The 17,974-nt window shown below is 38.7% G+C and overlaps 1 protein-coding gene across 1 annotated transcript in view; it reads right to left on the reverse strand.

The window, feature by feature from the left end:
* GLG1 (golgi glycoprotein 1) overlaps positions 1–17,974 on the reverse strand; it is a 152,868-nt gene that overhangs the window by 77,399 nt on the left and 57,495 nt on the right. Inside the window, exon 2 of the mRNA XM_031002968.3 lies at positions 1,667–1,699. Within this exon, the coding sequence (XP_030858828.1) occupies positions 1,667–1,699 (33 nt within the window). The remainder of the gene's footprint in view (positions 1–1,666; positions 1,700–17,974) is intronic.

The raw sequence follows: 17,974 nt of genomic DNA on the forward strand, positions 1-17,974 counted from the left end.
GCCATCCTAGTGTGAAAAGCAGCCACTGGCAATACATAAATAAATGGTGTGGCTGTTTCAATAAAATTTTATGTATAAAAACAGGTAGTAGACTGGATTTGGCCTAAGTGTTGTAGTTTTTTGATCTATGGGCTAGAGAATGCTTAAATACACACATCCTTATCAATACTGTGTATTTATCCTTTTTTTTTTCTTTTTAAGAGATGGGGGTCTTACTTTGTTACCCAGGCTGCAGTGCAGTTTTGTGATCATAGGTCACTGCTACCTCGAACTCCTGGCTCAAGGGGTCCTCCAGCCTCAGCCTCCCGAGTAGTTGGGAGTACAGGTGCGTACCCATTTATCAAATTTTTGATATTTGCTAATCAAATGGATGACAACAGTGCACTCATTTTTTGCTGAATTTTTATGTTTTTGATTCTGAGGGAGAATAAACTTTTTACTGTTTATTGGACACCTTTTTCTTTTCCTGTGAACATTCTATTCATGTCTGTTATGTTTATTAATAGCATTTTCTATTAACAAATATAGTCCTTTTCATCTGCATTGTGAATACTTTTTTACAAAACATTTTTTGGGGAGAAAGCTTTTAATATAATCAGATATAGATGCAGATATATATTTTTAAAACATCTTTTGGGGTTGTGTCATATTTAGAAAAGCCTTCCCTCTAATCTTCTAGTACTCTTCTAGTTTTATTTTGTACTTGACTTACCTAGGTTTTCATAAGAGTAAGTAGTTAACCTAAATAGCCAATCTGTCTCTGCTTATACAGCCTCCGGTCCCATCTACCTTCTATAATGTGATAGAGTGACTTTTGCCACATATAGATGCCTCTTCTAAGACCCAGATCAGGTGTCACCTCTTTTATTTATTGATTTATTTAAGACAAAGTCTTGCTCTGTCGCCCAGGCTGGAGTGCAGTGGCACCATCTCGGCTCAATGAAACCTCCGCCTCCTGGGTTCAAGCGATTCTCCTGCCTCAGCCTCCAGAGTAGCTGGGATTACAGGCATGCACCGCCATGCCCAGCTAATTTTTGTTTTTTGTTTTTTTTTAGTGGAGACGGGATTCTCCATGTTGGTTGGGCTGGTCTCAAACTCCTGGTCTCAAGTGATCTACCTGCCTCAGCCTCCCAAACAGGTGGGATTACAGGCGTGAACCACCATGCCCGGCCTCATCTCCATTATTAAGCCTTTCCTGACATCAACTCACCTGGACAAAATTCATTTTTGTGTCTCCAATGTCTTCTGTATAGACTTCTACCAAAGCACCCAATACTTTTTGCACAGAGTTGATTTCACATCAGTCTCCTTTTAATGTGCTACTATAGCGTTTGGCAAAAAGAAGATGACTGTGTGATAAGTAAATGAGAGAATTTTAAAACAGGAAATTCTAAAGTTGTAAACTTGATAAGCAGAGAATTATTTTCACATGGTAGCTGTAACTGAAGAAAAATTTAAGTACATAAATATTATTTGGGAGAACCTGCAGGCTTCTACAATGAAGGGTTATTTGTTGATTTTACCAGGGTCCTTAAAGTTTGTCATCCTTTTAAGATTAAGACTGTAAGAAAACATAGCACTTCCCAGAACAACAGGAAGAGCATCCCGAAATCTGTCATCATATCTATAAAGCACATATGGTGCATCACAGAAAATCCATACTTACATGATTGCAGTCTGAAGAAATTTCATTTTCAGGCTAGAAGAGAAAAAAAAGAAGAGATGATGTAAAAAAAAAAAATATATATATATATATATAGAACCTTTCAAGTTTTCAAACACCACCAAAATAAACTCAAAACAAGAAATCTGAATATTCAACCAAATATGCTTCTTCAACATAAGGAGTAAAATGGAGCTTGCATATCTTTTAGGCTGTTGGGGAGAAATGTACCAGAAAGGTACATGAGACTTAACCCCTTCCTGACGGTACAATGTGAAGATGGGGAGAATGGAGAAGAATATGCTAAAGCAATAAATAAAGCAACAATGACATAAGGACTCCTACAGGACACTTTATAATTCATTTATTATAGAGTGCAGAGAAAGTCGCTCAATTTTTATTTATTTATTTTTTATTTTTTTGAGACAGGGTCTCACTCTGTCACCCAGGCTGCCATGCAGTGGCGCAATCATGGCCCATGGCAGCCTCAACCTCCCAGGCTCAGGTGATCCTCTGGCCTCAGCCTCCCGAGTAGCTGGGACTACAGGTGCAATGTCACCAAGCCCAGCTAATTTTTTTGGTATTATTTATAGAGATGGGGTTTCACTATGTTGCCCAGGCTGGTGTAGAACTCTTGGCTCAAGTGATCCACCCACCTGAGCTTCCCAAACAGCTGGGATTACAGATGTGAGTTACCGTTCCCAGCCCCCATCAATGATTTTTAAATTGGCCTAATGTTGCCATTGGGGGAAGCTATGTGATGGGTACATAAGATCTCTAGGTACTGTTTTTGAAACTTCCTGTGAGTCTATAATTCATAACAAAAAGTTTTTTTAAAAAAACATTTGGAAATATATTCCTATGGATACATTTGCTTTGTAAAGCCAGATACACATACCAGAGATAAAATGAAATTTCAGGCGGGTCATGGTGACTCACACCTGTAATCCCAGCACTTTGGGAGGCCGAGGTGGGCGGATCACAAGGTCAGGAGATCGAGACCATCCTGGCTAACACAGTGAAACCCTGTCTCTACTACAAATACAAAAAAATTAGCCGGGCGTGGTGGCAGGCGCCTGTAGTCCCAGCTACTCTGGAGGCAGAGGCAGGAGAATCGCATGAACCCGGGAGGCGGAGCTTGCAGTGAACCGAGATCGCACCACTGCACTCTGGCCTGTGCCACAGAGTGAGACTCCGTCTCAAAAAACAAAAAACAAAACAAAACAAAACTTTCAATTCCATGACAGAAAAAAAGTGTGGACTAGGTTTCACATAATATTACATAGCTTTGCAATACATATCTCCTTTAGTTTCCTTGTTCGTGCCTTCAAAGGAGACACAACTGCAATAAAACACACCATAAGGCGGCACCATTTCCTGGGCGAGTGCAGTGGCTCACACCTGTAATCCCAGCACTTTGGGAGGCCGAGGCAGGCAGATCACTTGAGGTCAGGGGTTCAAGACTAGCCTGGCCAACATGATGAAACCCCGTCTCCAGTAAAAATACAAAAATTAGCCAGGCGTGGTGGCACGCGCCTATAGTCCCACCTACTCAGGAAGCTGAAGTGGAAGAATTGCTTGAACCCAGGAAACAGAGATTGCAGTGATCTGAGATTGTGTCACTGCACTCCAGCCTGGGCAACAGAGCAAGATTCCATCTCAAAAAAAAAGCATAATTTATTTTGAGTTTCCATAGTATTCTAATCTGTTTATATAAAGTGAATTCTGTGTGCCTATAACTTAAATATTATCAATTTAGGTAGCAAAACATGCTAGTTTTAAAATAAACAGATGTTTTCTATTCAAGGATAAAGAAAAAGCAATAAAGAAAATAGAACACATCAAGTAGCCACACCTAGCATTATTTCAAGAAGAAAAAGGTTTCCCTATGGAATTATTAATTCCACTGCAGAATTCAGTAGGCATTAGCAACATACAAACTCATTTTTATATTTACAACATATATTAAAATTGACTTTAATTAGGTTGCTAGGTAATCATAAGATTCTATTATATAACACAGTACTTTTGAACTTTCTCCCTACTTGCCTAATAGCAGATACTTTAATGCCTTTTTAAGGTGCCTTTCTCAGTCTCAGAAATCAGCCTCCATGCTGAGTCAACCTAGCTTAACTCTGTTCCCACCACCTCAATCTGAAGTTTAACTTATATCTCTTAATAGTTTATTTACAAGAATGCTTTTCCTTAGACAGTTTTCTACACTATCCTTTTAAAATCTATCCTTTAAGTTTTCCCAATCAATTAGCAATTCTAGCTCTTTCTCAAACAAGGGATGGAAGGCAATTAATATCACAATCTTCCCTACTTATACTCATTTCTACTAAACAACAAATTTGGATTAAAGGTGCATTCTTGAAAGAAATTTAGAGCATTGGAGAATTTTCAAAATAATGTCAAATAAGATGTAAGCTCCCCATAGAAATAAATGTATTGTCATGTTTAGAGTCCACAGGACTATATTAGCAAATTAATTACTGTTTTAATGACTTGCTTCCCCACAGCAGGAGAATGGATTATTTCTCCCAATTTTTCACTTGCATAGGAGTTTACATCCAGATCCTCTGTTTTGTAAGTCTGTACCGCCTCCTGCTATAAACTGAGTATACACCCGGCTCCGCTGACGTTGAGCAAATCAAGATAGCAAAAGAGATGAAAAGCAAGCACTGCAGTCCACATTTGCAGTTAACTGAGTCTCCATGGATGATGCCATTCCTTCCTAAGAGGTGCAGTACTGTGTGCTTAGTAATACTGTTAATGTAACATAATATAATATAGGCCACTGACATGCTCAGGCCAATGGAGTTTTAGGAGATACAATATGAGCAGAGGATTTAAATGTGCCTGGGTAGTTTGGCCTGTATTCCTGCACCTCTGCCATTCCCCATGAGAACATGGTAGTACAAAGAAAAGAGACATGTGGAGCAGACCTGAACTTAACCCTCAACCTGTAGCCTGAAGCAAAGCCATTTTGAATAACCCATGGGCAAGAAAAACAAGCCTCAAGTTAAGCCCATGAAAGTTTGAGGGTGTCTGTTATGAAGCAAAAATGACTAATATATCTATTAAACAAATAAAATAAAAATATCAAAGCCTTTAAATTAGAACCTGTAACAGCTATGATCTAAAATTAGTGAATTATATTGGAAAGCACAGAGCACTACTGTACCTTTCATGAAGAAATGACATAATCCATGGAGACACAAAAGTGCAAATCTGGACACCAGTGCTTGCTTTTCATCTCTTTTGCTATCTTGATTTGCAACTGACTATAAATGGGTCTTATTTTTGCATTCATTCATTCATTTAGTTTTGAGATAGAGTCTTGTTCTGTTGCCAGGCTGAAGGGCAGTGGCACCATTATGGCTCAATACAGCATCCACCTCTTGGGCTTAACTGATCCTCCTGCCTCAGCCTCCCTAGTAGCTGAGACTAAAGGTATGTGCCATGATAGCTGGTTAATTTTTTAAAATTTTATTGTACAGACCGGGTCTCGCTATGTTGCCCAGGCTGATCTCAACTTCTGGTCTCAAGTGATCTTCCTGCCTCACCTGCCCAAAGTGCTGGGACTGCAGGCATGAGCCAGTATGCCCAGCTTTTTCCTAGGTTTAGTTTCTCTACGCAGAAAGAAAAGATGACAGAATAGGAATGCCATAAAAACAAGGTTATGATGTTAGGTCTTTGAGATTCATGGAACCAAATCGCTATGAAGAATTGTCAAGCATAATTGTGACAATTAATTTCAGAAATTTAGAAGGGTTTTTAGAATCCAAGAACACAGTGGTGATTTAGAGAAACAGAAGAGAGAGTACAAAATATAAAATACAAAGGAGTATTTTATACTACCCTGGGAATGGTGGGTGCATCAATAATGTCTGAATAAATGAACTCGAGAAAGTAAATAAAAATAATAAATAAATAAAAAGAAAACACTATGCTTCAGCACTCAGTCATGTGATAAAGAACCAATGAACAGAAATCTCAAGGAACGAAAACAGATGCGGGCGCTGATTCGGGTTTGGTTCTCATACTGCACCATTCTCATTATGTCCCAATTAAACCACTTCATCAGATATAGTACATCTATTTCCACAAAACTTTAAGTGCAGACAGGCTCACTTGTCTCTAATCCTAGAAGATGAATAGCATGAGGAATAACACCCAGAATTACTAAAATAAGATAAAATTGAGGATTTTTTTTCTTCCTCTTTGGTAATAATTAGTGAAATAATGCTCTGAGATGATCCCAAGAAATTAGCCAACAAGTATATATTGAATAATGATGATGAACTCAAAATTGTGCTAGGCATTGTTGCAGGATACAAAGACAACATTCTATCTGGTCTCTAATCTCAAGTTGTTTCCAATCCAGTTATACAGTTAAAATAGCGAAATCAAACAAGCAAGAGGAGGGATTTGAGATAGGCCTAAAGAATTAGAAGAGTGATCTCCAAAAAGGAGTGGAGTGATTCCTCAAGGAAGAAGTTACATGATCCCTTGGGGGTCAGGAAGAAAATAACAGAGCTTCTGTTTTTAAAAAAGCTTATCCTTTAATTTATGTTTTAACGTATTTTTATAATGCATATAACATGGGTGTAACTAATATTTTATGAGTATGTATCTACTGGGGGAATGGTTACTGATTTTTCAAATGATAGGAAGAACATGACCAAGATAGAGGAAAAAAACTTCTTCTCGTCATTAAGATTCCTACCTCTACCTGCATTCTTCAAACCAGGGGCAAAGTGCTGGCTCCTAGCCTGTGGAGGCATCAAATTAGAAGCTGAGCTATGTCACATTATCAGCTACTCCTTATTCTGGAGACAGAAGTCTGGGCTTCAAAAAGAAGGATCTCTTACATCAAGTGTTTACTCATTGGAAATAAAACTGTCCTCTTACTATGGAAAACTGTAAGAAAAAAAGTTATGAAAAGTATAATAAATAGCTGCTAATTTAATGACCAAATATGAGAGAAGAGATTCCTGACATTGCATATATTAGTATCAATAAGTAAACTATTATAAACGGAAGAATGAGAAGATGAAGAGAATTTAGCACATCCCCACCCCAATGCATCAGTGACTAAAACAGAGGAGGAACTTGGGTAATGATGTATAAATGATACAGCAAACAAAGGCAGTAAAGGGAAAAGCACCAAGTACTTGGAGACACCTGCTTGACTTCAATAAAGAACATGATGAGTGTATCAGGAAATGGTCAAAAAACAAAACAAAACAGAACAAAAAACCTCACAAAAAACAGAAAACAAAAAAGAACCCTGCCACTTTTCTATAGTAGTTAGCAATAGAAGCTGTGTGACTTTAGGTACATCACTTAACTTCTCTAAACCCCTAACAACAGGCTTTGAACTAGAATGGGAATACATGAACAGGCTTTGGGAGTCTGAGATATCTTGAAATTGAAGGCAAGCATTTGTGTGTATGTGTATTTTTCTGAGAAGAATATCCACAACAGCTATCACAATCTCAAAAAGATCCACGAGACAAGAAAAAATTAAGAAATACTGGTCAAACATTGGTTGTGGTTCTTTCCAGCTTTATGAGTCCATAAAATCTGAGATGTGGAATTTAAAAATGTACTTACTGAATTTCAAGTTTTTTTAATGTAGATAATTTGTATATTATGATGGTTACTACTGTTTCACCTTAATCTCTCCTAGTCAAAGTCACAACAAACAGGTTGCAGAATAAACTACTGAAAAGCTTGAGTCTGAATGTTCTCAAATCAACTACCACATTCACTTAGGAGGAAGGTTTTTACAGAAAGTCTGGAACTATGATTTCCCCAAGGTGAATAGGCTGAGTTAATGAGTCTGGCAGGAGAAATTAAAGGATTCATAAAGCTATCTTGGAAGGTGTCCCAGTTTCTGAAACAGAAATGCTTGGGAGTTGGATGTTGTCTAAAATATGGAAGATTCTACAGTTTCCACTGAAGCTGAACTACATCAGATCACATAAAGGAATAGGGTCCTTTTTCTAAGATACCTGGTACTAAATTAAGTGACAACCAACTTTGTTTTTGAATCCCCCAGGAGAAAACAAACAAAAGATGCCAACAGTATCAGTGCTTTTACAGCCTTAGAAAAATTTGAAGTCACGCGATAACCTAATGCCTCCTTTCAATTGGAGACACTCTGCTGCAGTATTAAGTCAAGTCTTCTGGGAGTTTATTCATTAAGAACCCACTAACTTCCCATCACATGAACACTTCATTTATTAACCTTGTCCAAAGCCCCAATGACAATGAAGATAATGTAGCTGGTCTCTAACAAAATAAACCCAATCTTTTACCCCCGGGAAACTCTCCTGAGCAAGTCTAAATGCAATCTCAATCCTCAGGTTTAGAACTGCTTTCCTCTTAGTGCCTTATTCTGGCTCCAACAGAATTTATTTTTCTTATTTGTACCCAGGGATAGTGGTTGAGTATTGTTTTTCCAAAAGGACAGTGATTAGCACAGGCTTTATGCCTTCCAACAATGTTCTGATTCACTAAAGAGTTGTAGCTGCTTTTATTTAAGTCTTTAACATTCAACTACCTTTTCAAAAAGGAGTTACTGTACAGGTCCAACGGGAGATTTTGAGATTTTTTTTTTTTTCTTAAAAAGACATGAGATACAGAAGCTGGCTCTCAAGTGCATATCTAATCATCATACAAGGCTGAATGTGGAGTTTTTAGGGGGAAAGGAGGACTTGATATTTTAAAGAAGGAAAAAGCACCACTAATCCTATGAGATGAGTATGGCAATAAAGTCAGTCAGAGAAAGTTTCATGGAGGGTACATTTGAATTAAGTCTTATAGGCGGTTGTGGTTTGGTTAAGGATGCTGTGTGCAGGTTGAGGCAGATGAGAGGTAGGCTGGGAAAGGTGGAGCACTAGGCTGTGGGTGGCGTTGAAAAGGCACATTCTGTGCCGATGGCTGAGAAAGTGAGGGACCCCATGACAATCACTCCTAGGCTTATTCATTTGGCATCTCCTAATACGTGCTAGGACAACTACAAGGCTTTAGTAAAAATCCCAACGTTGGTCCAATAATGGTTTCTCATAGTTCAAATTAAGATGTCATGCTAAACACAGTGTCATAATTTGATTTACTTTTATTACTTGTGTGCTTCCCAAGTGGACGGTGGGATAACAGTTGTCAAATATTATATAGTTACTCCTATAGGAACACCTTAAGTTTTAAAGATAGACAGGGGCAAGACCCTCACAGACAAATTAGAGCCCATTTATCCCTGGTTCTTAAAAGGTCTCACATAAATATAGAACAGTGAGTGGGTTATGTTGACGTTAAAACTTGTCTTGTACCTTTAAAATGAAAAATCTCCTCAAAGCCCTTTAATTCTAATAAAATAAAAGGGTATACGTATTTTACAGTGGAAATTAGCAGAATGACTCAGAGAGCATACTTACGCATAGGTATAAATATACTGACAGGACTTTTAGCTTTGTCAAGTACTAATTAAGTCATCTTCAGTGAGGTTATATCCCTATTCTGAAAATATGAAAACACACAGCAATTGCTAATTACTCAAAACCACTGCTTTGGACCTAATGGTTGACCTCCCTCTCCATCTCCCAAAAAGACTGAGTAACTCCTGACTCCCTGACAGAAAGATCCATCTCTCTAGAGAAGATGCTCTGCCCCAAACTTTACTTTGAGAAGCCAAATTACATCTTAGTTTTGTTTAAGAAAACTCTAACACTAGTTAAACTGACCAAGTGGAAACACTCAAATTAGTATAATTTCTCATCTTCTATGCCCAAAGCAGGAAATAAAAAATAACAAATAAGAATATAGTTCATGGTTGACCTGTGAGTGAAAAAATAAACAAATAAATATATATATATTTTATATATATATATTTTATATATATATATAGCAATTTAGTTACTGAACAAAAACTGAATCATTACATTATGGCAAATGTAATGACTTTTACATTGGATTATAATATTTATTAATCCATGAATATAAAAATAAATACATAAATTTTATAAAGTATTAAATGTAAATTTTGTAAGTATAAACTGTAAATTTTATAAAATGTAAATTACAAAAACATGTAATTTTTTTCTACTGTGTATAAAAAAATGTAAATTCTTTCCTTATATTTCCCATTTATTTTACTAACAGGAATTAGAAACAAGGTGCCCATAAACTATAGGAGATAGGCCATCCCTTCAGGGGAACATTTAGAGATATTTCTTTTCATATACAGAGCTCAACCAATCTTTTCATCAAATTCCCATCTGGGACTGCCTAACATTTAAGAAACATAAGGATTGTCCTGCAATGACGAGACTTTTTAAGTCTGCTGGGACTAAAAATCATCCCCATGACAGTCTACTATCTGAAAATTTTTTCCTCCCACCACTCATTTTTTCTCCCTAGGAGATGACTTAGAAATCTAGAATACAGTTTGGTGCTGGTGTTAACCATTTTTACCTAAATTATGGGGGAAGGAAACAGAGTCAGGCACTCTATCAAATGCTTGTTCAGATTCCACTTTGGCATCGAGGGGAAGAACCTTGGACAGGTTTATCCCTTTGGCTCCTAGCCATGGCAGGCACACAGCTATCAAGAGATAAAAGGCCTTGTTTTCACTGCTCAGCTGCCTGAATAAAGTCAGTTATGGTGTCCACATGTAATGAAAGTGGCACTAATGTTTATAAACTGCTTTGTACGAAATACATCAAAAAGGTCATATTTCTGAACTGTGAGGTTGTAACTACCACACTACTACTACCAAAATACAGTATAAAAATTCTTCTGCCGGGTGTGGTGGCTCACATCTGTAATCCCTGCACTTTGGGAGGCTGAGGCGGGCAGATCACAAGGTCAGGTGTTCAAGACCAGCCTGGCCAATATGGCGAAACCCTGTCTCTACTAAAAATACAAAGATTAGCCAGGCGTGGTGGCTCGTGCCCGTAATCCCAGCTACTCGGGAGGCTGAGACAGAAGAAATCACTTGAACCTGGGAGGCGGAGGTTGCAGTGAGCCAAGATCGGACCACCATACTCCAGCCTAGGTGGCAGAGCAAGGCTCTGTCTCAAAAAAAAAAAAGTCTAAAATTAGCTACTCATGGTATTTTTCACATCTCATAAAAGAAGATACAAGATAATGGATCCCCTCAAGCTATCATGTTTGACAGGCAAAATGGAAACAAGAATTCTGGAATAACAGCCAAAGACTTGGGTTTTGATTCCAGTTCCACTGCACATTTATCGCATAACATTCTTTAAGCTTCAAATTTTGTGTAGATAAAAGAGGTAAATCCTGCTTTACCTACCTCATGGGGCTGTTATAAGCATCAGGAGAAAAGTTATGTGGAAGGCCTTCAAATATTATAGAAGGCTTTGCAAATATATGCGACCACTGGCCTTTCATTCTCTGTATAAAATCTAACCATTTTAAACAACAAAAACGTTACTGCTATCCAAGAGGCCATGCTTCATACAGGCAAAGAATAAGAATTCAAAATACATGACACACATGTTTTATTGTATGTGTATAGATTATTTCTGAAAGGATACCTAAAAAGGCTTATTTTTACTACACACTCTTTGCACTTTAAAATTTTTATACCATGTGTAAAAAAAGAAAAAAAAAGGTCATTCCAGTTTAGAATATACATAGACGCCTCAGAAAATATTTAGAATACATCTTCATGACTGGGAAAGCAGGGGAGTTTAATGATACACTTTCCCAGTTCATATTTTCCTATTTTACCCCCTTCCACTGTCTATTTCAAAGGGGTGGTGGCAGGGAGGAAATATATATTTACATCCTCTGGGACACAGCAGGTAGCAATCTGCCCTCTTAGAGTCCTAGACTGACAGTTCTACTCTAAGAAAAGCACATTAACCATCTGATGATCTGGTTTGAATAGTATAGCTAACTTTTACATGGGAGTTTTAGAATGCAGGGTGAAAAAAATTATCTGAAGGGCACTGTATGAATAATGAACAGAATTATCAACTTTGATATGGCATCCTTTTATATTCTTTCTTTGCCCTGTCACATGATTTGGAACAGCTGAACAAAGGTCCCAGAAGGCGGAAGTTGCAGTGAGCCGAGATTGTGTCATTGCACTCCAGCCTGGGTGACAAGAGCGAAACTCTGTCAAAAAAAAAAAAAGGAAGGGAAGGAGGGAGGGAGGAAGGGAAGAAGGGAGGGAGGGAAGGAAGGGAGGGAGGGAAGGAAGGAAGGAAGGAAGGAAGGAAGGAAGGAAGGAAGGAAGGAAGGAAGGAAGGAAAAACTAGACTAAAAGAAAAAATTTCCAGACATCTGACACCATTAATGTTTACAACCAGTAAATCTGGAATGATTCTGTCAATGCAGCTTATACCACCAATCCAACTGTGTTACTTCTATAATTTTGAAAACAAAATACAAATGAGGGATGTAAGATTACATGATGCAAAAAAGTCCTGAAATTCAATATAATTTCTCACGCCCCAGACCCAAGTACCTGCACATGCCACAACTCTTCCATACTGACCCGTGGTGAGTGCGTTGTTTACTTGAACTGGCCTAAGCAAGAGCAAATAGGGCTGAGCTGCCAGAATGTGCTGAACTCTTTCTGTATAACCCAGTGCAAATTACTGGTGCTTCTGAAGAGTACAGCTTGGATTCAGGAAGTGGACTTCATCTGCATTAAGACAGCACACTTCACTGCACAATTCTGGAAGACGCGTAGCTCAAAGAAAGAGACCAGGGCTAAATTGGGAAAAAAATTTAATATATTTTAAAAACAGAATCAGGCCAGGCTCAGTGGCACATGCCTGCAGTCTCAGCTACTTGGGAGGCTGAGGTGGACAGCTTTCTTGAGACCAGGAGTTGGAGGCAGTAATGTGTTATGTTAGAGCCTGTGAATAGCTACTGCACTCCAGCCTGGACAACACAGTGAGAACTTATCTCTAAAAAAACAGACAAAAAACTGAAATCTTCTGGGTTTGCAAATGTTAGTAACGTGCATAAAAATCTGATAAAATCCTCAAAAAGTCCCTACATTTCTTCCTGCTTAGATAACATCATTCTACAGTTGGTAGAAAAAAGGTATACATCAATAATTACCACTATATCAAACTATATTATAGTTTGGGAAATACTGATAAACTAATGTAAATATTAACAAAGATGCAATCTAAGAATTACCCATAATCTCCAAATCACATCTGTGCCTTTTAAAGTGCTCATTTTCTGTTATGAAATTAACTGATTTTGAAAACAAAGCACAAAGCACAAAAGACCGGGAGAATCCTGCTGATGGTACTCCACCTGAGCCAGTGATCACCACACGACCTGAACAAATTCTAATTCCCTGTGCTTCAGTGAGAATAGGGGGGAGATGGGATAAAAAGCAAGACAGCTTGACTCCAATTGATTGCAAATCTAATATGATTCCAGAAAAACAGATGACTACCTTTCCAAGGAAGGGAAAATATTGTTATAGAAATGGCTTGGAGAAGTGAAAGGAGATGGGCAGAACAGATGCAGATCCTTTTAGAATTACTGTTTTAAAACATCTCATAGGTATGTCAATGGTTGAAAATGTATTACCTCCCTAATAAAGAATGTTCATCTCCATTAACGGAAAAACAAAGACGACTCCTAAGTATTTCTAAGCATTCATTACTATACAATCTATAGGTTTGGCTATGCAGCATAAATTTTGGAAAGACATCTGGGAACAAATTTGGGCTCTTCCAGGTACTAGCTGCAAGATCTTGGAAAAATTATTTAACATCTGTTTGTTTTGTTTTGTTGTTTTGAGACAGAGTTTCACTCTTGTTGCCCAGGCTGGACTGCAATGGCACAATCTCGGCTCACCACAACCTCCGCCTCCCAGGTTCACGCGATTCTCCTGCTTCAGGCGTGCGCCACCACGCCTGGCTAATTTTGTTTTTTGTTGTTGTCTGTTTGGTTGGTTTTTTGAAACGGAGTCTCACTCTGTCACCCAGGCTGGAGTGCAATAGCGTGATCACGGCTCACTGCAACCTCCGCCTCCCAGGTTTAAGCGACCCTCTTGCCTTACTTAGTCTTACGATTACAGGTGCGTGCCACCACGCCCAGCTAATTTTTGTACTTTATAGTAGAGACAGGGTTTCGCCATTTGGGCCAGGATGGTCTCAATCTCTTGACCTTGTGACCCTCCTACCTTGGCCTCCCAAAGTGCAGGGATTACAGGTGTGAGCCACCGCGCCCGGCCATTATTTAACATCTGTAAGCCTAAGTGGAGCAAAACACTTAAAGCACCTAGCACAATGCTAGTAGTAAGTATGTAATAAATATAATCTATAATTGTAATAATAATTATTGCATACTTCTAGAAGAGTGTTAATTCTGCATTGCCCCAATCCCAAAATAAATCAATCTCAAAAATAAGAAAAAAATACAAAAGAAGTGTTCTATGAAAGCCTCAACTTCAGGAATAAGTTTGCAGATATGTAGATTCTTGGCTACAGGAAGGCAACTTCAGTTTAAATTAGATCAATCACATTAGGATAAACTAGAAAAAAGGAATAAATTCAGGAAATTCTGGTGGAAAGATCTAATCCTAATGGAAAAACAGGATTTAAATCACTCCACCAAGTATTCTTGTATTTGTTGAGACAGGGTCTCGCTCTGTCGCCCAGGCTAGAGTGCAGTGGTACAATCTCAGTTCACTGAAGCCTCAACCTCCCAGCCTCAAGTGACCCTCTCACCTCAGCCTCCCTAGTAGTTGGGACTACAGGTGCATGCCACTACACCTGGTTAATTTTTGTGTATTTTGTAGAGACGGGGTTTCACCATGTTGCCCAGGCTGGTCTCGCACTCCTAGGCTCAAGGGATCCACACACCTCAGCCTCCGAAAGTGCTGGGATTACCAGCATGAGCCACACCGTGCCTGGCCCACTCCACCAAGTTTTCCAAGCCCAGAAAAGTATGTGTGGAATTTCTGTCTGTTCCAGACCCTAGGCTTTCAATCTAATGTTTATACACAAATCTAGATTCAGATATCTATTTTGAATTTCATTTAGGTTTTTGTTTCTAAGTAAACATCAGAGGATTAGTTTGGGTTTTGTTCACCCATGTCTTTTAAAGCTCTAAAGAACCTTTGTATCTAAGCTCAACTTTATATTTAAGTTCAACTGCTCAGATGCAGACATCTTTCAACATGCAAACAAACCAAGACGGTATTGGTTAACTAAGGTCTCTTTTCTAAGTTTTACTTAGGAAACGCTTCATGCCTACCACTTCCAGTCAATATAATTCTCTCATCACATCAAACTCATGTTCATTAATGTTGTAAGAGTAAATGTTTGTTACCAACCAGTCAACTTTAATAAAGCAATATCAATGACTTCAATAACTCAGTTTAAATGTCATGCATTTGTCTGAGTTTGTTACTGAAATCACCTGACAGTCACCTATGAACAGGTAGTACAAAGCAGTATAAAAGGAAGTCCTGAGCTACATTACTGTAATTCTTTCAAAGACGATCGGATCTTACCATAGTATCTTTGAAATTTTCATAATCATAATTACTGTTCTTCAGAAGAGTTCTGGGAAATCTAATGTCTAAAACACAAGGCTTTGTAGCTCATGCCTGTAATCTCAGCACTCTGGGAGGCTGAGGTGGGCAGACTGCTTGAGCCCAGGAATTCCAGACCATCCTGAGCAACATGGCGAAACCCTGTCTGTACAAAACATACAAAAGTTAGCCAGGTGTGGTGGCATGTGCCTGTAGTCCCAGCTCCTTGGGCGGGGGGCGCTGAGGTGGAAGGATCGCTTGAGCCCAGGAGATAGAGATTGCAGTAAGCAGAGATCGCACCACAGCACTGCAGCCTGGGTCACAAAGTAAGACTCTGTCTTAACAAATTAATTAATTAAATAAAATACAAGGCTTTGACTTAAGACTTCTGAAACTTTAGTGTAGGCCATAAACAAAGGTAAGAATTTATGATTAGAAGGATCCCTGACTAGGCCGGGCGTGGTGGCTCACACCTGTAACCCCAGCACTTTGGGAGGCCAAGGCAGGCGGATCACCTCAGGTCAGGAGTTTGAGACCAGCTTGGCCAACATAGTGAAACCCTGTCTCTACTAAAAATACAAAAGTTAGCCAGGCGTGGTGGCAGGCACCTGTAATCCCCGCTACTTGGGAGGCTGAGGCAGGAGAATCACTTGAACCTGGGAGGCGGAGGTTGCAGTGAGCTGAGATCGTGCCACTGCACTCCATCCTGGGCGACAGAGTGAGACTCCATCTCAAAAAAAAAAAAAAAAAGGATCCCTGACTAGAAGTGGGTAACGTGATGATTTGGACCCACCATTTTAATGAAGTTTGAAAAGAGAGAGAAGCCTTCCTTCCCCAAAGTCTTATCACTGAGCAAAGGATCACAACACTAGACCTAGCAAAATAATTTACTCAACTGGTTGCTAGAACTGCCCCCGCTTCCAGAACAAAGAAATGGTGCATAAGAATAGGAAGTTGACTTCCCTGGTTTAAGACAGTCTTTTATTATATCGTTTTGGGGCCATAACAAATTCCTAAACTTTTCTGGTTTTGTTGTGTTCCTTTGCCTCCAAGGGGGATGTAGAGGTAGTGCCTCAATTAAACAAAAACAATTTCTATAAATGTAAATCACCTCATCGATCTTTTCCTTACTTTACCAATAACTTATTTAAAACAATTATACATCCTGTCCTTAAAGCTCAGAAAAACAAAAACAGAAAAAATGAAGAGTAGATCCTTTTTCCAAAGATGACTAATCACATTTCGCTTTAGAATTTAAGATTAAGCAGATCTAGCTTACATAAGTAATTGCCTCCAAAATAGATCAGACACAACAAAAGTGTCTTGCATCTGTGTATTGGCTTAAGGCTCAGTTTCTATTTATGACAAAGTATATTTTTTTTCACATTTAGCATTCTTTTGGAATAATGAGGAAACAACTCACAGGGTAAGACTATGGAATTGTTCATTCTAATTCCTGTTCTACCAGTTAATTTGTTTTGGAAGAAGCCAATCATTAACTGCATGAAAATGCTTTGAATGAAAGTGCTTTGAATTTGAGCTATGATGAAGAGAGAAAAAATACATTTTTTTCAACCTTTCTCCCATAAAAATTAAGAGTCCTATCTTTCCAAACCCCTCTGACAAACTCTGATAGCATAATCACCAACTCACAACGTTGACATCTGTGAAAAATTTCCACTTCCATAGAGGGATCATTTCAACTGTCTCTGATACCAAAAGCTGTATCCTTTTGATATAAAGTATTCATTTAATCCACTGATGATGGCTTAAAACAGTATTTTCAGAACAGAAGAATTCAGAAATAAAAAATCCAAAGTTGTTTGTTTGTTTTGAGATGGAGTCTCGCTCTGTCGCCCAGGCTGGAGCAGAGTGGCTCAGTCGCGGCTCACTGCAACTTCCACCTCTGCGTTCAAACGATTCTCCTGCCTCAGCCTCCCGAGTAGCTGGGATAATAGGCATGCGCCACCAAGCCCAGCTAATTTTTTTTTGTAAAGTCAATAGTCAATATCTATTTCTGGGTAAGAACCTGACTCACAACGAGCACTTTAGCTGCTCTGCATTCTAAAAATATCTGCCATAGGACACCAGAAAATAAGTATTCTGAACCTGTGTTCCAATTCTTACTTGGTACAACCATAACATCACAAAGCAGGCAACGGCATAAATGATTTTGCTGGCATAAATCTGGCTCCAAATTATAGCTATCTTTAAATTCTTCCCGAAAATATCTGAATTCAAATGAAAAATCCTTGGTTGATCACAAAACCTCTGTAGCCTCTGGCAGAAGTTTTCTTCTTAAGATAACAGTCCAGACACTTATATTTAAGAAAGTTCTTTGAAGGCAGTAACCACAGCTTGGCCTACCACACAATTCTAGGCATTCACTGGCATTCCATATGTTATTTGGTTGACAGAAATCTGACATCTAGGCTTGCAAAAACAGCTTACTGGGGTCATATTGACATCAACAGCTTCTCCCAAACAACTTCCTTCGTGGACAATTTTTCAGGACTTTTAGCCTCAATTTAAATCTCAATTCTCTAAAAATTCCCATAAGACTATTAGATGATCAATTCTTAGAAATAACACCAAACAGGGCCAGGTACAGTAGCTCAGGCCTGTAATCCCAGCACTTTGTGGGGCTGAGACAAGCGGATCACATGAGATCAGGAGTTCAAGACCAGCCTGGCCAATATGGTGAAACCAGGTCTCTACTAAAAATAGAAGAATTAGCTGGGCGTGGTGGCAGGCAC

This window comes from Gorilla gorilla, chromosome 18 (assembly GCF_029281585.2).
Source record: "Gorilla gorilla gorilla isolate KB3781 chromosome 18, NHGRI_mGorGor1-v2.1_pri, whole genome shotgun sequence".
Taxonomy (NCBI): Eukaryota; Metazoa; Chordata; class Mammalia; order Primates; family Hominidae; genus Gorilla; species Gorilla gorilla.